This window comes from Vombatus ursinus, unplaced genomic scaffold, assembly GCF_900497805.2.
Source record: "Vombatus ursinus unplaced genomic scaffold, bare-nosed wombat genome assembly UNPS02014777.1, whole genome shotgun sequence".
NCBI lineage: Eukaryota > Metazoa > Chordata > Mammalia > Diprotodontia > Vombatidae > Vombatus > Vombatus ursinus.
Genome location: NW_020954555.1, coordinates 591,886 through 614,265, shown reverse-complemented (window position 1 = coordinate 614,265; position 22,380 = coordinate 591,886). Strand labels below are relative to the sequence as shown.

The 22,380-nt window shown below is 46.1% G+C and overlaps 1 protein-coding gene across 2 annotated transcripts in view; it reads right to left on the bottom strand.

Annotated features, from left to right (window-relative positions):
- The window catches only part of MAN1C1 (mannosidase alpha class 1C member 1), a 212,046-nt gene that overhangs the window by 37,297 nt on the left and 152,369 nt on the right, over positions 1–22,380 (bottom strand). For both annotated transcript variants that reach the window (XM_027864924.1, XM_027864925.1), the window contains exons 4-5: positions 20,210–20,290; positions 8,937–9,031 (exon numbers count right to left, since the gene is read on the bottom strand). In XM_027864924.1, the coding sequence (XP_027720725.1) occupies positions 8,937–9,031; positions 20,210–20,290 (176 nt within the window). The remainder of the gene's footprint in view (positions 1–8,936; positions 9,032–20,209; positions 20,291–22,380) is intronic.

The window sequence follows — 22,380 nt, the reverse complement described above, 5'->3', positions numbered from 1 at the left end:
GTCACAAGTCACTAGAATCACAGACTAAACAGAATATCGGAGTTGGAATCAGCCTTAGAATCCAGAAGGTCAGAGCTGAAGGATTTGGGACATGGAATGTCAGAATTGGGAGGGCCCTTAGAACACAGAATATTAGAGCTAGGAGAAGCCTTAGAACACAGGATGTCAGAACTGGGAGGGTCCTTAGAACACAGGGTGTCAGAGCTTGGAGGGCCCTTAGAACAGAGGATGTCAGAGCTGGGAGGGCCCTTAGAACATAAAATGTCAGGGCTGGGAGGGGCCCTAGAACAAAGCTTCTTTAGGGGCAGGGTTCTCTTCTCTATTTATATACTCAGTGCTTAGCACAGTGATTGGCACACAGGAAGCACTTAAGTGCTTTTTCATTTGCTTGTTCATTCATTCATTCATTCATTCATTCATTCATTCATTCATTCATTCATCCAAACAGTAAGGATGATCCCTAATCAGAGAGAATATTGTTCCACTGGGCAGGAGTTTGAACTGCGTTGGTCCAAATGATGGATTTGGAGACAGAGGTCCTTCCCTCAAACCTCAGCTCTGCTGCTTTCTACCCATGGGTTCTTGGGCAAATCTCTTTTCTCCCAGCATTAGTCTCCTGCTGAGAGGGCTGGACTAGCCCGGGTCCCTTCTGGCTCAGCATCTTATGATCCCATGACCTCTCCCCTCCTCCCCATCGTGGTCGGCTCCCATTCTGGGGCCCTCTTTTAGGAGGGCCATGGATCAGAGGATGCCATATTCAGATGGCTTGAAGGTGCTTGGGACACTTAGCCTGTGGGAGTATGGGTGGTGGGGGAGGGAGACACACAGATATTCTCTGCCTTCAAGTATTCGAAGGGCTGTCAAGTGGAAGAGGGATCAGCTGTGTTCTTTGGGTCCCCAGGGCAGAAGTAGGAACAATGGGCGGAAGCCAGAGAGGCATATTCAGGCTCCTGGTCAGGAGAAACTTCCGAACAATCAGAGTTGACCCGAAAGGCCCTGGGCTGCCTCAGGATGGAGGGGGAGCGGGCGCTGCTCCCAGAATATCTTCAGGCAGAGGATGGATGGCCATCTGTGGAGCATTACTGCGTCCCTTAAGATTCGGCCCCTGGTGCCCTCGGGAGGCGGAAGGGCAGTGGCTGGATGACCATCAAAGCGACCCCAGCCCTGGGGTTGACTTATGGCTCGTTCAGTGTCTGAGGGGCTGGACCTGGAGGGGGCGGGGTGGGAGGAGCAGGCAACAGAGCTCTCACCCCCTGCACCCCACCCCCACTCCAAATACGACCCTCCTTTGCAAGCGCCCAGCAGGGCAGGCTGCTAATGGGGATTTTGCCTTCAGATTTCAGCTGGAGCCAAACAGGTCAGGGAGCCTTGAGTGAATAATTGATGTTGCCTGTGGTAATGAGGATCCCAAGGAAATTTCAAAGTAAAAGACAGCCAAGCAGCCTTTGGTTTTCACGCTCGTGTGGCATGAAAGTTGCGGCCCCCCCCCCCCCCCCCCCCCCCCCGGCCAATACAGGCTGTTCCCAAGGAGGATCCCTGATTTAGCCGTGAAGGGGACAGCAATGGCATTCAAATAGAGAAATGGGAGGGGAGAGGCCTATGCAGAACATGCAAAGTTGGCCGGCTTCTGAGCTCTTCCCTACTTCCTTTTCAGCCACCCCTTTGGCTTGGAGGGTGAGGACCTGGCTTAGAGACTCCTAGCTCAGATAGTGGGGCAAGCCCAGGGCTGGGGAACTTTCGGCCTCAAGACCACACATGGCCCTCTAGAAATTTGGATTCAGTCAATGGGCCACACATGAGGACCTAGAGGGCCACTCCTGGGGCAAGTCATTTGAACTCTTTGGGATTCAGTTTCTTAATCTATAAAATGGACAAAACAACACCTTCCCTACCTACCTCAAAGTTATAAAGAAGGCACTTTTGTAAATTTTTAAGATCTATAGGAATGTAACATTATTATTATTATCATTATTATTGTTGCCTGGCAGCCCAGCTGTTTACAAAAGCACCATTCCTGGTTTCTATTCTAGGGGCTGGTAAGTAGGGTGACTGCTATTGCCAAGGTCTCCCAAAAACCCCCTCTCCCAGAAGAGTCCCCTTCTATACGGAGAGCAGCAAGGGCAGGAAATTTCAAATACTGCTGGAAAAAAAAGGCCTGGCCTTGTTCTCCCTGACACAGAGATGCTGCTCAGCTCTCTCCCCCCCTCCCCAACCTGGATGAAGCTTCTCTTGGGTGGTTCATATACCAGCTGGTGCTCAAGCCACAGGGCCAGAGATTAAGAGCTGGAGGACTCTTGAAAAGACATCTAGTAGAACCCTCTTTTCTTATTGGTGCTGAAACTGAGGCCTGGAAAGGTAGAATGATTGGTCCAAGGCCATACAGGTGGTGCAGAACCAGGATTTGAACTCAACTCTGACTCCAGATCTACAGCTCTCGCTCTCTCCTCTGAGGCAACAAGGTGGAGAAGCTGATTAAAGGCTAAGCCTGGAGTCAGGCAGACTTGAGTTCAAATCTGACCTCAGACACTTATTAGTTGTGTGACCCTGGGCAAGTCACTTCAACTTCTGGCTGCTTCAGTTTCCTCAACTGTAAAATGGATAATAACTGTAAAATAAGGGATAATAATAGCGTCTATACCTCAGGGTCATTGTGAGGATCAAATGAGATAATATTTATAGAGTGTTTAGTACAATGCCTGGCACATAGTAAATGATAAATGCTTCCTTTCCTCTCTCTCTCCCTTCCTTCCTTCCTTTCTTCCCCCTGGGTTGCTCAGTACTACAGAAAACTACTGGCCTGGAAGCTGGTACTCTCCTTGGAGCAAATTATTGCCATCAGTCACTCTATATTTATTATATTATGTGTAGGCTGTTATTTATGCACTCCTGGTTCCCTTGGTGACAAGATATGACGACAGAAATGAGCCTCCTTTGGGCAATGGAGCATTATAGCAGGAAGCACACCGGCCTGGGAGTGAGGAAGCCTGAGTCCGACTCCCAGGCCTCCCTCTAGCTTTCCGTGGGGCTTTGGAGAAGTCATTTCCCTTCTTTGGGACTCAGCTTCTTCCTCTGTAAAATACAAAAGATAGACTAGATAATCTTTAAGGGCCCTTCCACCTTTAATATTTGAGGGTGTTTAGGCTCCTCTCAGTTCTGGCATTGTGTGTTTTAAGGTTCCTCCCAACTCTGACATTCTGGGTTCTAAGGACCCTCCTACCTTTGACATTCTGTGTTCTAAGGTTCTTCCCAGCTCTGACATTCTGGGTTCTAAGGACCCTCCTACCTTTGACATTCTATGTTCTAAGGTTCTTCCCAGCTCTGACATTCTGGGTTCCAAGGGCCCTCCCAGCTTTGACATTCTGTGTTCCAGGGGCTCTCCTACCTCTGACATTCTATGTTCTAAGGTCCCTCCTAGCTCTGACGTTCTCTGTTCTAAGGGCCCTCCCAGCTTTGACATTCTGTGTTCCACGGGCCCTCCTACCTCTGACATTCTATGTTCTAAGGTCCCTCCTAGTTCTGACATTCTCTGTTCTAAGGGCCCTCCCAGCTCTGACATCCCAAATTTTAAAGGCCCTTCTCAGTTTAATGCTCTTTTATGAACATCCCACAAGACCTCTCTCCCCACCCACCATCAGTGGGGTCCTGGCATAGTTAGCTACCCAGCCTGGCTCTGAATTCCAGTTCCTTGCTGCCAGGACTTTGCTGACTATTGTCTGACTGGGCCCACCTAGGTTGATGCCAGCCACGCGTGCTGGAATCCATCAGGCTTTGTCTTTGAAGAGCCGAGCCTGGGCTTCTTCTGCCCGCCGTAGGAGGTATCCCTGACACTTGGCAGGGTGGAAGGAGGAAGCATTTTGAACAGCTGAATATCTTGCCCATTGAAGAAAGAGGAATTTCTGCCAACAAATCTGCATCCACATACATATGTATACACAATCCCCTTCCGCCCCCACTGCACCTCAGAAGATGGAGAGTGCTGAAAATAAAAATTCTTTCTTTATCAGAAATGTCAGTTAAGGGTCTGTATTAAACAAGTACTTCTTGAGATTTGGAGGTGGCTGACAGCAAAGAGGGTCCAGTCGGATCTCTTAGAGATTAAGGGCTGGGAGAGAGACCCGTGGATGGCTCAGATCTAAGGTGCCATGCATTAGTCAGGCCCAGAGCAATGAGGGATGAGAGGTGCATCTCACTGCTGGAACCCCAGCACATGAAGGACAGAAGAGCAGGTTAGAGGCCTCTGAGCTGGCGTTTTGGACGTGCTTCCCCAGTCTTGGTGCTCATGGAGAAGGAATCTCTGGAGAGGTCCCAGGTGACCTTGTCCAGCTCTAGTGATGATGGCTTGGGTTTCTTTGGAAAAACCCGAGGGTTTCCATCTTTATTGCCTCTCTTATCTAAACAATTATTAAGTCCTATTGATTCTAACTGTGGTAACTTTTGAATCCATCTTTTCCCTCTCAGTTCCCACCCTAGTACAAGGCCTCATTACCCATCTGGACTGCAGTGATCACCTCACACTACGTTTCACGTTCTTCCCACTGCAACCCATCCAGTGGTGCCAAACTGAAACAGAAATCGATCTTGGCAGGCCACATACTGACTTATTGTATTTTTATTTAGTAAAACATTTCCCAAAGACATTTGACTCTGGTTCTGTCACACACAGGGATGCTTCTTCTGTATACCATTGCCTTAATAATCTCTCATGCATTGATCTGATCATGTTACTCCTTGACTCCAAACACTTTGGTGATTCCTGTTGCCCACCAAACAGAAGTCCAAATTCCTCAGCTCATCATTCAAGGCTCTCCACAATTCGGTGCTACCCTACCTTTCCCACCTTGTCTCATTCTTCCTCTAGGCTACAATCAAACTATCTTCTGAACACACCATGTATAGTTCTGCACTTTCTCTTTGCTTAAATTGTTCCAAGTACCTAGAATTTCAATCTTCTGCCTGCTGAAAGCCTACATCATTTGAAACCCAGTTCATATGCCACCTCCTCCATGATGCCATCCCTGATGCCCTTCACTTCCACCAATTAGTGATGACCATTTCCTCCTTTTCTGCTTTGTAGCCTGGCTTCCAACTTTATCACTCAACTGAAACTTCTCTCATCAAAGCTACTGGTGATCTCGTGGTTGCCAAATCTAATGCACTTTTCCTAGTCATTGTCCTTCTTGACCTCACTGTAGCATTTGACACTGTTGGCTATCTCCTCCTGGCCATTCTCTCCTCTCTAGGTTCTCGTGACACTTCTCTCTTTCTCTGTCTCTCCTCCTTCCTCTTTTTCTTCTCCCCTCCCCTCCCCTTCTCTCTCTCTCTGTCTCTCTCTCCATCTCTCTCTCTGTCTCTCTCCATCTCTCTCTCTCTCCTCTCTCTGTCGCTGTCTGTCTCTGTCTCTGTTTCTGTCTCTCTTTCTCTCTCCATCTTACCTGTCTGACCACACCTTATCATTTATCTTTCCTGGATCTTCAGTCATATCCTGATCCATAACTGTGGGTGTCTCCCAAGACTCAGTCCCAAGCCCTCTTCTCTTCCCTTTCTCTCCTCACTCACTTGGCAACCTCCTCAGATCCCATGGGTTTAATGAACATTTCTGTACAGATGACTCCCAGATCGATGTCCTCTCACTCCTCCAGTTATTATGTGTTGACTTATCTTTTCCATGCTGTATCCTCCTAGTAGATTGTAAACTCCCTGACAACAGGAGCAATTTCATTTTTGTCTTTGTACCTGCAGTGTCCAGCATGGTGCCTGCCACACAGTAGAAGCTTACTAAAGGCTTGCTGAAGTGAGGCTCTATGGAAAGACATGGGCAATAATTATGGGATTTCTCCTTTACACCCGCCAACCCCTCCCTCATTTTGTAGTTATCTCATAGGGTGAGGGGCAGTTTGGGGTAGTGCAGAGAATAAGGGTCTCATAGCCAGGAAGACCTAGGTTCAGATCTACTTGTGACACCTATTGGCTGTGTGACTCTGGCCCTCTCAGTACTCTGGCCAGTTCTCTAAGACTACAAGATACAGAGAATAATAATAATAATAATAGCTAACATTCATATAGCATTTACTATTTGCCAGGCGCTAGTGCTAAGTGCTTTGTAATTATCTCATTTGATCCTCACAACCACCCTGGAAGATAGGTGCTATTGTTATCATCCCTATTTTACAGGTGAGGAAACTGAGGCAAACAGAGTCACCCAGCTAGTGTCAGAGGTCAGATAGGAACACAGGTCTTCCTAACTCCTAACCTGCATTAGTAGAGGGAGTTTCCTTTTCTGGGAGTTCTCTAGACCAGTAAAATCTCAGGCCTATTCCTTCTCTCTCTATAAGATCATCGATAGGAGACGGAAGGGACCTCAGAGGTCACCAAATCTAACCTCATAATTTTAGAAATAAGAAAACTGAGGCTTAGAGATATTACGGGCCTTGCCCAGGGTTGTTCAGCTAATAAGTGTCAGTAGGGAGATTCCATTCTAAGCCCAATGTTCTATCCATCCCACCACCTGCCTCAGTCCTCTAAGACCATGAGCTCCTGGAGAAGGCTATGAGAGGCAGTGCAGCCCTGTGGACAGAGGTCAGGAAGCCCTTAGTTCAAAGGTCACCTCTGCTGCTTCCAAGCTGTATCTCCACTTCTGAGCATCAGTTTCCCCATCTTTAAGATGGAGCTCATAACCCTCAGAGCGGTACCTCGAAGGGCCGTTGTGAGGCTCACATGAGATGGTATATGTAAAGTTCTTAGCAAACTGTGAAATGCTAAATAAATGTCAGTTTCTATTATTATAATCTACCTTTGTATCCCCAGCATGGAGCACAGGGCCTTGTCCAGAGCCTGATAAATGTCTGTTGATTTGCATTGAGATGCGGGCCTCCACCAAGGAAATCATGAATCAAACAAAGTAAGAAATGCTAATGGCATCTCCCCCCAAACACACACACACACACACACACACACACACCACATTCATCTTCCCAGATGCTGCCTTTGTCTCTGTTGGCCACAGAGAGAAAAGCGGTTGGCATTATTCAGCATTTCTGCCCAAGGTTTTGGTGGATAATAACAGCTCTCTTGTTTATAGAACATGAAGGTCCCCAAAGAATTTTCTTCACAAATCACAAAGGTGGGAGTAGAATTTTTCTCATGTTGCAGGTGGAGAAACTGAGGCATAAGAGTGGTAAAGTGGCCTCCCCAGTGTTCCATGGTCAGAAAGGGTAGGATCTGGGATGTCTCCATGGTACAAATTAGATAGGCAGCTGGACATTGATGCTACCTTACTTGAACTCTCCAGGGATCAGAAAGTCCTAGGCATCAAATGGATTTCCCAGAAGAAGGGGTCCCAACCAACGGAACAGTGGCAGGAGCAACCCTAACAGGCTCTGGGTCATGGATCGGTGCCTGCAGGGTCCTAACCCTGCTTCTGAGCCAATAAACCTCCTGAACCTCTTCCTCCATGCCTCAACAGGTCTATAGGCATAGAGCTCTGGAGCGGAGGTAGAAAGATAAAGATGGGGCAGGTTGATAGTTACCAAGAAGACGTAGGAAAGTCACACCTGTTTTTTATAGAACGGCGAATATTTCTCTAACAATCTCTTTAGAATCCTTTACCTCCTCCTTGTTCCTATGGCCACTGCTTTAGTCCTAGTACTTCTGCCTGGATTTCTGCAATAGCCTCCTCAATCGTCCGCCCACCCGCCTCCAAACTCTGCTCCTCCCACGTATCCTGCATAGGCGCTGTTCGACGTCTCAAGGTAAAGACTTGATCATGTCCATACCCTGCTCAAAGTCTTCAAAGGCTCCCTAACACCTACCAACCAGTCAATGGATCATTCAAGGGACATTATTCTTTTTCTAGCAGATAAAGTCCAAATTCCTTTCCCCGTTTCCAAATTCCAAAGTCCTACACAATGAAAAGCCACTCTACTTTTCCAAATTTATCTCACTTTCCCCTTTCCTTCACCCCATGCTCCTACCAAACTGAATTGACTACTGACCATCCATTAAATATTCTGTAATTTCCCACCTTCACATCTTTGCCACATCAACAATACTCTCTCTGCTCCAATCTCCACTGTTAAAACCCTACCCAATCTTAAATATTTAGCTCTTCCGGGAGCCATCCGTGATCTTTCTCACCAGAAGTACTATTTCCTTTTCTTGTCCTTAAATTTCTATCCTTCTGATGTACCTATATAATGCCCTATTTTGTATTATACCTATGCGTATTTCCCTAGTAGGTTCAAAATCCATCCATTCATTCAACAAACATCTATTCATTGCCTACTGAATGCAATGCATTGTCCTAGGCTCTGAAGATATATATGATTGTATCTCTTAGCGCCCAGATAAGTTCATGTCAATAAACATTTATTAAGTACTTATTATATTCGAGTGCTATGCTCTGCATAGAGTAGGCACCCAACACATTTTTGTTGACTTGAATGGAATAAATAGCAGAGGAGCTGTCCACCTGAGAGTACCCAGGGTCCTTGCTAGTCTGGAAAGAACAGCATGAGCCTCTTGGGTTGGGTGAGTTGGGTTTTTTAAAAAAAATTAATTTATTTTATTTTTACTTTATGAAATAAAACAAGCATTTCCATAGTATAGTAGAGTAAAACAAAGATGATTGAACATGAAATCGTACATCTATTTTATACAACTTGCTATTCCTTTTAAATACATAATAAAGTTATCATGTAACTTTCTTTTTTCTTCAAGGACTTGTGAAAAAAGGGTCCACCACAGGCTTACTTACTCCCCACTTTGGCCCCTGGCTGCCAGCTGTCACAGGAGGGGGCAGGGGTAAGCCATGACTACCCCTCTAAGCCACTTTGCTTCAGCCCACTTCTCCCTGTAGCTAAATCAGTCCGTGGCATGAAGAACAGACCCCCCCCACCAGGAGAAGACAGCCAATGCCAATGCTGCCAGATGGTTCCTACCTCCCAAAGTTCACCATCCCCCGGGGAATTCCAGTGGGGGTGTTGAAGGCTGGCAGAAGCTTTTCTCCGAGTCTGATGACCTTCTCTCGGAAGACCTGCAAAAGAAGGTTTAAGATGGCTTGTTGAACCGTAGACTTAGCAGGATTAGCTCATTGGTCCGGAATGTGTCTATGGCTGAATGAATTTATTCCTAAACCCATGAGTGGCAGAGATAAAGAGACCCTAGAAAGAATGATAGAGTGTGGCAGCCACCTACAGAAGGTCTATAGCACCACATGGTAGGGAAATAGCAGTAATAATCATGGCAGGCTTTTACATAGCACTTTTCAGCTTGTGAAGGGCTTTACATAGATGAGCTCTTCTGAACTTTACAACAACCCTGGGAGACATGACTTGGCATAGTGCTTGGCACATAGTAGGTGCTATATAAATGTGTATTCCTTTCTCTTCCCTTTGAGGAAATGGATGCTCAGAAAGGTTAAGTGACTTACCCATGATCACACAGCTGGTATCAGGGGCAGGATTAAAATCCACAGATGCCTGCCTCCAAGTCTGGCACTCCTTCCATGTCTTTCTGGGACATCATACTACACTACCTTGCGAGAGGAAGACTTTAAACCTGAACAGATGAAGAGCTGGCTGATACTGGGGGCTGGGGATGATATATTGAGGACTTTCTGAATGGGTAGGTGTCACATCCAGCCATCACACAAGCCACTTGTCCCCTCCTGACAATGACAACCGTTTTACAAAGGTCATCCTAAACAGGCAGTACAAGTACTGTTATTCAATCAATCAATCAATCAATCAACATCTGGTAAGTACCTACTCTGTATGTTCCAGGCACTGTACAAAATACTGGGGATACAAAAGGAGACAAAAGACAGTCCCTGCCTTCAAGGAGCTTACAATTGGATTCCAGCTTTATAGAAGAAACTGAGGTGAGAGGAGTGGAGTAACAAAGCTAACGAGGTTCTGAGAAAGCATTCTGACCCATGTCTCCTGACTCCAAGTGCCCTTTCCACTCCATTGGGCCACACAGTTCAGAACAAGTCATGAGGCAGCCTGGCTGAGAGGCTGCTCAGAAGGATTGTGTTTGCTTAGCTTCTTCTCTCTCCTATTTGTTAAGAGAATATGAGCAAAGTGAGCTTCTCCAGGTTTTATCTAGCACTTTCAGGTTTGCAAAGCATTTTACAAAGATCGTGGAGCTAGAGTTGGAAGGGGTCTCAGAAGTTATCTAGCTCAACTCCTTCATTTTATAGGTGAAGGAACTGAGGCCCAGGGAGGTTAAGTAACAAATGGCAGAGGCAGAATTTGAACCTAAGTCCTCTGTCTCCAGAGTCAGTGATCTTTCCCCCCCATTATTTGATCCTCACAACAACCCTGTGAAATAGATGCTATTATCATGCTCTGTTTTACAGATGAGAATACTGAGGCTCAGAGACATGAAGTGACTTGCTTGTAACCACACAGCCCTGAAGCTGGATTCGAATCTAGACGTCGCCTAACTCCAAGTCCAAACACTCTTTCCTCTACATTATGCTGGAAGAATAGTGTGGCAACAGCAAAGTCTATTTCATTTGGCGTTGTGAGCAAGGGTAAGTGGCTGAACACAGATCATCTCTTTCCCTTCTTCTATTTCACTTGGGAGTCATTGTGTATATGGGCCTCCAAGTACATTCATGCTTTTTTTCTAGTGCCTCCATGTGGCACATGGTCACTAAATTTACACTAACAAAGCGCAAACTCTTGTACCCACTACCAAGACAGAAAGACTAGGAGGGCAGGTCTGGGAATGTATTGAAAGTCTGACACCTAAGGTCCAGTCAAGTTAAGGGCCAAGGGCTAGGCTTCTTATATATAATTTGACTGTAGGAGTTAAATTTTGTTCAACTACTATGACCCTGAAATCACTGCCTAAATTCACTAAAGGCATAAGGGCCTGCAACCTGCATTGGGTGCAGCAGCCCACGTAAAAGAAGTAAAAATTCTAGAAATATAAGAAGTATGTCTTCTCCCCTTACCAGATTATATGCTCCCCTGAACCAGGGGCCCTGCCATATTTCATTTGTGCATCTCTAACAAGGGACAGTGCACAGAGTAGGTGCTTAATAAACCAGCAGTAGATTGGATTGGTCCTGAACCAGCTGAGCCCCAAGGGCTCATGCCTATGGAAGAGAAACCCAGTCTTTCACCATTGCCTGTCTGATGGCAGCTGTTTCTATTTGCACAGGGGTGGGGGAGTAAATCAGCTTTTCTTGGCATCCACTCATACCAGAATCTGCCTGGAGAGCACAAAAAGTGTGGAGTTTAGAATCACGGGATGTAAATTTTAATTTTAGCCCTGGCAGCTAAGTGACTCATTGGGTAGAGCACTGGGCCCAGATTCAGGAAGACCTGAATTCAAATCTGGCCCCAGATATTTACTAGCTGGGGACCCTGGGCAAGTCATTTAACCTTTATCTACCTCAGTTTCCTCAACTGTAAAATAAGGATAATAATAGCACCTACCTCCCAGGATTGTTGTGAGGATCAAATGAGATAATTGTAAAACACTTAGCACAGTGCCTGGCACATAGTAGGTGCATAATAAATTCTTGTTCCTCTCTCCTCAGCCCCTGTTACTTCTTGCATGACCTTGGGAAGGTTGTTTAACATCTCTGGGCCTCTGTTTCTTCCTCTGAAAATGAGACTAGATCATCTCTTAGGTCCATCCCTGCTCAATAGCTATGCTCCTATGATCATTAATAAAAACCCATCTAGGAAGCCCTTTATAGGTCCTGTATATTTTAAGATGAAGAAAACAAGGCCAAGGGAAGTTTTAAGTAACTGCTTCAAGGTAGTAAGGGACAGAACTGCAGTCTGAACTCAGGCCTAATCCATGACAGTTATCTTTGGCATTAGCTCTTTGCCCTTTTCAGAGGGCAGAAGGTTTTCTTCACCTCGCTAATTCTGGGAGATATGAGGGCAAGCATCCTACTGGCAGGACTTTGCCCTGCTGGGGAACTCTGTCCTTGCAGCTTCCAGGAGCTGGTTTCTGTATTCATGGTATTAAAATGTACCTTGCTCCTGGCTACTGCTGCAGCCTACTGGTCCAAGGCAGGGCTATCTCGTTCAGCACCACGGCCAGAGGAAGCACCTGAGCTAAGAGCTGAGCTGATTCAGCATGACTGCGAGAAACAGTGCTGAGTCACTGGCAGCTGAACTTAACTGTTCACCACCAAGATGGTTCTACAGTGGTAGCATATGGTGAGAGGCTTAAGGAAGAGGAACAGCAGCATAGTGGATGGTCTGTAACAGACTGAGTGCTACTGTAGAACCCTGTGGTTCATCCAGCTGCTTGCAGGGTGACTGGGATGGAGGCAAGCTTTTCCATGTGGGCAGGTGGAGCAGCATTGATGGGATTCACTGTGTGTCTCTCATTAAGTACTAAATAAATGTTGCATCTGTATATCTATCTATCTATCTATCTATCTATCTATCTGTCTGTCTATCTCTACTCTATGTATCTATTTCTTCCTGTCTCTACCTCTTTTTCTCATTTATCTATCTATCTCTGTCTAGTTCTCCCTATCTATCAATAAATCTTTCTATCTACCTTTCTCTGTATCTCTCCTTCTCTATTTCTATCTATCGTCCTCTCTATCTTTTCCTATCTACTTACTCTCTACCTATCTACCCATCTATCTACCTATGTCTGTCTATCTACCTACCTTTCTCTTTATCAATCCATCTGTCTGTCTATCTATCCCTCCTGAGATTTGCTTGTGTAGCAAAGTAAAGGAGGTTGTGTTTAGTGTCTATTTCCCTTCCCAGTATTTCTGTGTATTATGGCTGCACCTGGTACATCCCTATTGGGTGGGAGTAAGCCAAGGAGACCAGGAAAGTTTACAGTATGTGGTCCCATCCCTGGTGTTGTATGGGTTACACTAAACAGCTGAAGAGGTTCCAGCTAAAGCTGAAATCAGAGGATTCTGAATACAATAGTGAAGCCTTCCTGATACACCTTAGATTGAAAATTTAATATGGCAAATGTCTACAAATCTGCCTCATTAACCATGGGGTACATTTAGAGGTTCCTCTGCGGGCCTCTGCTGATCTATGTTGTGTCAGAAGCATGAGAGGAATTAGGGACTTGTCAGGGCTTTGCTGAGCCAGGTAAGTGACCCAGCCTAAGAACTGGTTCTCTGACTTGTCTTTCCTGACTCACTCCTGGATTCTGAGATGCTGAGGCTCCACCCTCATCCACAGATAGAGAGAACAAACCAGGAGAGAGACATCACCTGGGACATCTGTTGACTGATAAGATATAGGGGATGGTATCTGTTGGGTAAGGCTAGGACAGGGTAGGTTAGGATAGGACTGAACAGAAAAACCATGACCAAGCCAATGAATAAATTGTAGCCTGAGAAACATTTCTTTGAGAGAAAGTTAATTGAAACTTTCCAGGGAAAAAATTAGGAAAGACTTACATGAACTGATGCAGAGTGAAGTGAGCAGAACCAGGAGAACCTGTACACAGTAACAGCAACATTGTGCTATGATCAACTATGAATGACTTAGCTATTTTCAGCACTACAATGAGCCAAGACAAGGACAAAGGGAAGGACTCATGATGAAAAATGCTATCTACCTCCAGAGAAAGAACTGTTGCTGGCTGAATACAGACCGAAACATACTATTTTTCATTTTCTTTTTTATTCTTTCTTTCATTTCTTCCTTCCTTCCTCCTTTTATTTTATTTGAGTCTTCTTGCCCAAAATGACTAAAAATATGGAGATGTTTTACATGTATAGCTTATATCAGATTGCTTATTGTCTCAGGGATGGGGGAGGGATAGAATTTGGAACTCAAAACTTAAAAAAAACCAAATGTTTAAAAAATTGTTTTTACATATAATTAGGGAAAAAATAAAATTTTATTTAAAAATTTTTTAAAAAGAAGCTTTCCTGAGAGACAGTAATTGTGAACATTTGACAGCTTAGATATGAACACTATTACATACAATGTTATATGTGTATGTATGTGTATATATATATATGTATATAGCATTCTAAACATATACATGGAAATTAGAGGAAGTAGAAATGAGCCCTGATAATTAAAGGGTATAGGAAAAACTTCCTGTAGGAGATTCTCCCAGAGTTATTTTGTTTACAACTTTCAAATTTACTTCTCATGAAATAATGCGTTAGTTATTTGAGTTTCTGTCTTATATCCACCCTAAACCCCCATCCACCTCCACACTGTTGTTCCACAAGGGTAAGATCTTATCCAACTTTGAGCCCAAAAGTCCCCAGAGAAGTTGGGTGCAGGCATGAATTATTCTCCCCATCACAAAGGCTGGCATAGGTTAGGATGAGTCCTCAGTTGAAAGATCCTAGCTCTACCACATATTTGCTGTGTGATCTTGAACATATGACTTTCTTGCTCTGAGCCTTCACAGAATCACAGAATTTGAGAGATGAAATGGGCTTCTTTGGCCATCTAGTCTGACTCATAATTAAGAAGGATCCCTGGCCCAACATGTAACAAATGGCCATCCAGGGGGAACCCCCTCCATTTAAAGGGCCAAGTGTTATATAAACAGCAGCTTTTATAGGCAAGTCATTTTCCTCTGAAATCTCAGTTTACACATCTGTCAAATGGGGTTATTCCCACTTTCCATTTCCGAAGTCAAGGGGTGGGCCAACTTGTTGAGCAATTGGGCACAAAGTCAAATTCCAAACCAAAGCTGCATTAGTTTCATGGTATGGATTTTTAGGTCACTTTAGAGTTCAGCAAAAGGTGAGGTTGTTCTGCAGCAAAAGGAAGGCTGGGAGAAATAATAGCTCAAGTTTGTATAGAATTTACATTTAATTATTTCATTAGATCTTATGAGGTAGATATTACTTCCTCCCCTCCCTCATTTTATAGAGGAGAAAACTGAGACTGAGAATGGTTTAGTGACTTGCCTGGAGTCACACAGCTAAGTGTCTGAGTCAGGATTTGAACTAAGGTCTTCCTCATTCCAAGTCCAGCGCTATTTTTGTGACGCCTAACTGCCTCTTTTCTCATTTGCTTGGGGCAAAATCCTCTGCTTCTCAAGCTCACATGGGACATGTTGCACAGGGTTGGGATTACCCAAGAGTCTCCTTTCTTTGAAGAAAGAGAGGAAGAGGATCTGGATCTTCCCCAGTTCCTCTCCCTATAGCAAGGCAGATCGCAGTCAGCCAACTAGCCTAGTGCCCACCTCTGGATCCTGCCAACCCCAGCCAGAAGGATTCACCCAAGCAGAGACCTGCAGAGGAGTACCATGACCAGAACCCAAGCCCCCAGCTTGCAACCTCAGCAGACACACACAGGCTTACTATCCAGGAAGAGCAAAGCATCCCTGAATACTGCAGGCTAGAGTTCTCTCAGAGATGGAGCATCTCAGCACTCTCCACCAGGGGGAGAGGGTCAGCCTTCTAGAGCCATTACTGAAAGGACTCCCAGGCTGATTCTTACCATCCCCGTGGGCAGCCCCTTCTGAAAAGGGGAACACCCAGTGTCCACTCCCAGGCTGATTCTTACCATCCCCGTGGGCAGCCCCTTCTGAAAAGGGGAACACCCAGTGTCCACTCCCAGGCTGATTCTTACCATCCCCATGGGCAGCCCCTTCTGAAAAGGGGAACACCCAGTGTCCACTCCCAGGCTGATTCTTACCATCCCCGTAGGCAGCCCCTTCTGAAAAGGGGAACACCCAGTGTCCACTCCCAGGCTGATTCTTACCATCCCCGTAGGCAGCCCCTTCTGAAAAGGGGAACACCCAGTATTCACCTTTGTCTGAAGCTAGGCTGCAGGGGAGTTGCAGGCATGGGTGGGGACTGAGAGAAGAGTATAACAATAATAATAATGTATATAGTGTTTACTAAGTTCCAGGCATTGTGCTAAGTATTTTACAATTATTATTTCATTTGATCCTCACATCAGCCATGGGAAGTAGGTGCCATTATTATAATCCCCATTTTATAGATGACAAAACTGAGGCAAGTAGAGGTTAACTGACTTGCTCAGGGTCATGCATTGAATGTCTGAGGCCATATTTGAACTCAGGTCCTTCCCGACACCAGGGTCAGTATTCTATCCACTGTGCCACCTAGCTGGCCCTGGGGCTCTATATTTTGAAAACTCGTCATTCTGATGGGGTGCTTGGGTGCTTGTACTTGGACACCACTTCTAAAATCATATTTCTTCCTAGCCTCAAGGCACTATCCCTGACAGTTTCCCTCAAGCCCAAAGACCCTATCTCTGGCAATAACACATGAGTGGGCCCAATGAGTCAAACTATCTCTCCCTGCTACAAGAACAAGCTGACCTCTGAAGAATTTCCCTATCTTGTACCAGCAGAACTGTCAAGTACTGATGCCCACAGTTACATATACAATCCAGAGGTCAAGCTGTAGACGTCAACTCCCAAAGCTATCTCGTTACAGATATAACAGACCAAAATAGGTTCCTTTAGGAACCCTCTCTCCCCCCTTCTCCCATTTTCAGTAGTGAATGAAGTAGTTGTATGTCATCATCTAATTAGCATACTTGCCACATAATTCACTACTTTTCCTGTATAAGCTTTGGCACCATTCCTGTTAGGTTGCAAGTTCCCTAAGGAGCTCTGCCCACCATGGCAGGTTCCTTGGGAATCCTTGCCCGCTATATAGCGTAACAATAAATTTTTTTATTTCTTTTAGGCAATTGGGGTTAAGTGACTTGCCCAGGGTCACACAGCTAGTAAGTGTCAAGTGTTTGGTCTGAGGCCAGGTTTGAACTCAGGTCCTCCTAACTTCAGGGTCAGTGCTTTATCCACTGTGCCACCTAGCTGCCTCAACAATAAATCTTTGCCACCTTGACTTAGAGAATTCATTCCAGATGACACTATCCTGTACTCCAGTCTTTGAGGGGTCTCTAAACCTCTCAGACCTCAATAATTCCATCTATTTTGGATATTATGAGTATTTGTGATGGCCCATTGTCCCCCAGCTAGTAAGAACCAAAGGCAGATCTTCCCAGATCTGAAGCCAGCTCTCTATCCAGTACACCTACATCTATTAAAAATACTGTTCTCATGGTTTTTGAAGCAATATTACATCTGGGCAATTGAGGACAAAAGTCAGGTCTGTGATAATGGTATGTTCCCAGTACACTTTTATTGGATGAGTTTTCCAGGATATTTTGAAGACTGCTGCTATAATTATAATTGTCATCTGCAACCCTTTTGAAGTAGGCAGTGCAAAGAGTGATATCCCCATTTCACAGAGAACAAAACTGAGGCATGGAAGTAAAGTGACTTGATTGCCTATGGTCATAAAGCCAGTAGAGAACAGAGCTAGGCTAGGAATCTTTGCAGCTCTCCTTTATTATGGGTCTGTTGGGAGCAAAGAGCTTTGTAATCTATAAATTGCCGCAGAAACTTGAGGGGCTCCTCAAATTCCCAATGAGTTTTGGCCCCTAGTTTGTGGCACCCAGACCTCCCTTCTGAAGAGCACCCCTCGGGAGCCAGGGCTTTGCCTCGTTCAAATAACTGACACTCTCAGAAAGGCAGAGGGCAGGGAAGGACAGAGTTGATCAAGTAACTCAGTCAACTGGCCCCGAGTCCTACTTTTGGAATTTCCCATTTCCTCCTGGCACATCCAGGCCATTAACTGGACAGGTGGCCAGACAGGTGCCTCTCCCATTCCTCATTTGTTGGTCATTGGGAGACAGGGGAAATTCCGCTTTCAGGTGCCCTGAAGCCTGGCGCTCCCATCAAGAATCATTTGGGGACAAATTGGTACAAGCAATCATTCCTCCTCCGAAGATTGCATTTGATCAAGACAGGCCCGTTAGTGACTTAGGAGAAAAAGCCCAGCAGCTTTTACCTCCAAAACTGACACTGCAGCCCCAGCTGTCATAACAGTTCAGGGGAAGCAGGAAATGATTTTGTGGAGGACAGCTGTGTAGGTGAAGATTGATTTCTCTACAGCTTAACTGCCTTGGCCTCACTGCCCTTCCCAAGAAGCTGGGAAGTAATATTTGTCCCTGAGTGGGGAGGAGGCGGGGTAGAGTTGGGCCTGGTTCTCCAGAGGGGCCAAAAAATTAGATTAGAAGCTGTAACACATGGGTGGAAGAGGGGCAAATGGGAACTACAGAATCCTAAGCATCCAAAGGGACATTATGATCATTGAGAGAAATCAGCTCAGAGAATCATAAATTTTTAGAGTGAAAAATGGATCTGAGAGGGCAGTATGGCCTAATAGATAGAGCCCTGAAAAGACCTGGGTTGGAATCCTACTCTATTTTTTTTTTTGTGAGGCAATTGGGATTAAATGCCTTGCCTTGGGTCACACAGCTAGTGGGTGTTATGTGTCTGAGGCCAAATTTGAACTCAGGTCCTCCTGACTCCAGGGCCAGTGCTCTATCCACTGCACCACCCAACTGCCCCTTGAATTCTACTCTAGTCACTTTCTAGCTGTGTGACCCTGGGTATATCAATTCTTCCCTTGTAAGGGCCTCAATTCCCTCATCCATAACACAAGGCGGTTGGACTTAATGCCTTCCAGGCCTTATGATCTGGAAATCAGCCCAGAGAATCACAGAATTAGAGGGTTGGAGGGGACCTTCCGGAGGGCAGAAGCGCTTTGGACTTGGAGTCCAAACGCTGCCTTCATCGCTTACTAGCTGTGTGATTTTGGACAAGTTACTTCTCATGTCTGGGCCTCAGTTTTCTCATCTGTAAAATGAAGGGCTGGACTTCAAAAGGGCTGAGGAGCTTTCCAGCTCTAAGGCTGTGATCCTTTGGTGCTCCCTTCCACGAGCGGCCTCTAGCGAGAGGGACCTAGCCCCCACTTACAGAGCGCACAGTACTAATTGGCATCCAGCCTAAATCTGCTTCTCCTCGACTTCCCTTTGGGACTCCCTGATCCCGCTGTCAGAACAGGCCTGATCCTTCCTCCCCCCAACAGTCCTTCACATTCCTGAAGGCAGCTTTCTCCTACTTCTCTGGGTCTTCTTATCTCCAAGATAAGACTGGCTCCAAGCCAATGCTCTGACCGGTCCTCAGATGGCATGGACTGAAAGCCCTTTGTGGTCCTGGCTGCCCTCCTCTGTCTGAAGTGCCCACACCTGCATGTCGTCCACTTTATCAATGTCTTTCCTAAAATGTGGCCCCCGGAAGTGAACAATGCACTCTAGGGGTGGTCTGACCGGAGCAGAGGGAAGGGAATAAACATTTACATAGCACCTACTATGCGCCAGTCACTGTACTAAGCACTTTACAAATATTATATGTCACTTGATCTTCATTTGATACCTGGGAGGTAGGTGCTATTATTATTCTCATCTGAGGCAAACAGATTAAGTGGCCTGCTCACGGTCACATAGCTAGTATGGGTCTGAGGCTAGATTTGAACTCAGGTCTTCCTGACTCCAGGCGCAGCCCTCTATCCTTAGTGCTACCAGTTGCCCCTGGAAGTGGTGCCTCTCTGATGCAGGACAAAATTACAGGACCTTTGTTAGGTGCCCCCATCTCACCGTTGACTCATCCTGAGCTCACAGTTCACTCACACTCTTTAATCTTTATTTTTTTTAAACAAACTGCTGCCTAACCACACCTCCCCACATTGTATTTGTGAAATCAGTTTTTTTCAACTCAAGTGTAAGATTTCTTCCTATTAGATTCCTTTTTGGAAAAGCATAGAGCACTATCAGACAGAAAGCAGGCCTCAGAAGGAAGAAGACCTGGGTGCGAATCCTGCCTCTTACACAGACTCTCTGTATGACCCTGCACCAGTCATGTAACTTCTTAGTGTCCTAAGACATCTGTTCCTTGGAAGGGCCTGATCTATGGTGATAGAAGGAATGTTTACAAGGAGTTAGACTAAGAGAATCATAGGCCCAGTTCAAAAATTTCATTTTATTAGATTCAGCTCAAAGCTGTAGCCTGTCTTCACTTCTCTGGGTTTCAGCTTACTTACTTCAAAGTAAGAGAGTTGAACTGGATGATCTCTAAGGACCATCCCAGCTTTGATATTCTATGTCCTTAAGATCCTCTCCAGCTCTGACACTCCACGTTCTGGGGGCCCTCCCAGCTCTGACATTCCATGTTCTAAGGGCCCTCCTAGCTCTGACATTCTATGTTCTAAGGGCCCTCCCAGTTCTGATATTCTATGTTCTAAGACCTTTCCCAGTTCTAACATTCTATGTTCCAGCTATTCAAGGCCCTCCCAGTTGTGGGAATCTGTAATCCCAAGCATCAAGGATCTTGGCAGTCCTACCTCTTCTCCTGTCAGGTAGTAGGCTGAGAGGAGTCCACCGACGTACCGAATGTTCACTTCAAATACTGAAGCGTCTCCTTTCTGAAGCGCAGGAAAAAAGATTGGGAAGATGCTTGGTGAATTTGGCTGCGGTCAGGCCTCAGGGACAAGAGAGACGTTAAGCGAGTCCACAACCCCCTCCTCCCTATCCCAAGCCCTCATAGAACACACACACACACACACACACACCCCTCTTCCCCAGATTAGATATCTATCCCAACTTGTTGACATTTCGTATGACGGGCCTTAGAGAAGGAAGAAGGGAAGGGCCTCCAAAGTCATCTGGTCCAAAACCGGGACCAGACAAGGAAGCCTGAAGTCACACAGCGATGAAGCTGCAAAGCCGTAATTTGAATTCAGGCCTGCTGCTGCCAAGCCAAAGGCTCTTTCCAGTCTGCCCAGCTGCCTCAGAAGACACACACCCAATACACAGTTGTGTGTTTTCATGCCAGGAAAGAGTGGGGTTGGGGTCAGGCCCTGGCCTGGGAGGCTCACAGCAAATCCCATGCTGGTGGCTTGCCAAGTCAAAACGACTCTTGGCTCCTTCTCTAGGACGCCTGCCAGGCACACTCCTGCTTGGACCCCCTGCGCTGAGTGCCGGGCAAGGAGGGGGCTGCTTTTCTCTCCCGCTAATTGGACAGGCCTGGCAAGCTTGCTCTGCAATAGCTGCCCCGGAGGGCAAACACAGCCCACCTGAGCATCAGAGACACATGAGATCATCCCTCTGGAGCGGGAAGGGACCTCCTGTTAGCGACCAGCTGGTCCACCCCTCCTCATTTTACAGATGAGGAAACTGAGTCCCAAGGAGGTAAAGTGAATTTGCCCAAGGCCACACAGGCAGTGAGTGTCGGAGGCAGGATTTGAACCCAGGTGTTCCAGAGTCACCACTCTTCCCATTGCATCAACCTCACCCCTGAAGTTTTTATTATTATTATTGTTTATTTTTTAAATTTAATTTTTAAAAATATATAACCCCTTAAGTTTGGAACCCTTTGTCGCTGTTAAGAGTATACAGGTCAGGGAGAGCATCTTCGGGGAGAAGGTTAAAGGAGACAGGGATGAGAAATGAGGGGGGATGGGGGAAGCAAGCGGCCCTTACCAGAGGCTGGGCCTAAAAGGAAAGGGATCATGTTGCGGTGGAAGGAACCTGGGGTGCAATCTTAGGAAACCTGAGTTCCTGGTCTGACTCTATCAGAAACTAGCTGTGTTACCCTGGGCTAGTCCTTTCCTTTCCCTGAACCTCAGTTTCTTCGTCTGTACAAGAGGAACATGTAACACCTGCTTGGCACAGGCATGGTGAGAAAAGTGCTTTGAGGGAGACGGGTTCAAGTCCTGCTTTGTCTTCTCTGACTGTGTGCACCGAGCTGGGCTGGCCAACTTCTCAGTGCCCCACATGCTGCAGAGCTGGCTCTGTCCGCATTGGAAGTTTTCTCCCTGGGAGTTTACAGATCCATAAAATCACAGGTCCAATTAAAAAAAGAAGAAAAAAGGAAATCTGACTCTCTATTATGACTGCAGAAAGAACTCTGACCTTGGTTTGACTGTGGTCTCTAACACCGGATCATTGTGTGGAGATGATAACATTCCCATTCCTTGGCTCACCGGGTTACTGTGTGTGAGCGCACGTGGGTATGTGTGTATGTGCGTGTGTGTGTGTGTGTGTGTGTGTGTGTGTGTGTATGTGTGTATGTGTGTGTGTGTGTGTGTGTGTGTGTATAGGGGGAGGTCGTCAACTGTTAAGAACTACACAATAACCTAGGTTTATTATTGAGGGACAAAGGAGAAAAGAAGAGGAAGGAGGAAGGACAAAGGAAGGGGGAAAAAGGGAGAGATGGGGAGGAGAAAAGGGAGGGGGGAGAACAAAGGAAAAGAAGGAAGAGGCGAAACAGGACAAGCTGGACAAGAGACCCCGGCTCTCCTGGATGGTCTCAGTCTCCTGGCCTTGGAATGTCCCTCCTCCTTGGTTTAATAAGAATGGTTTCCCTGAGATTGAAGCTGCAAACCCCAGGAGCCCCTCCCTCCATCTCTGGTGACATCTGACGCCTTTCTCCCTCAGCCTGCCCTTAGCTCTCATGATCAATTCTTTTAAAAAAGGCAAGGGGTGCTATTCTGAGAGCAGGTCTCTAAACAAG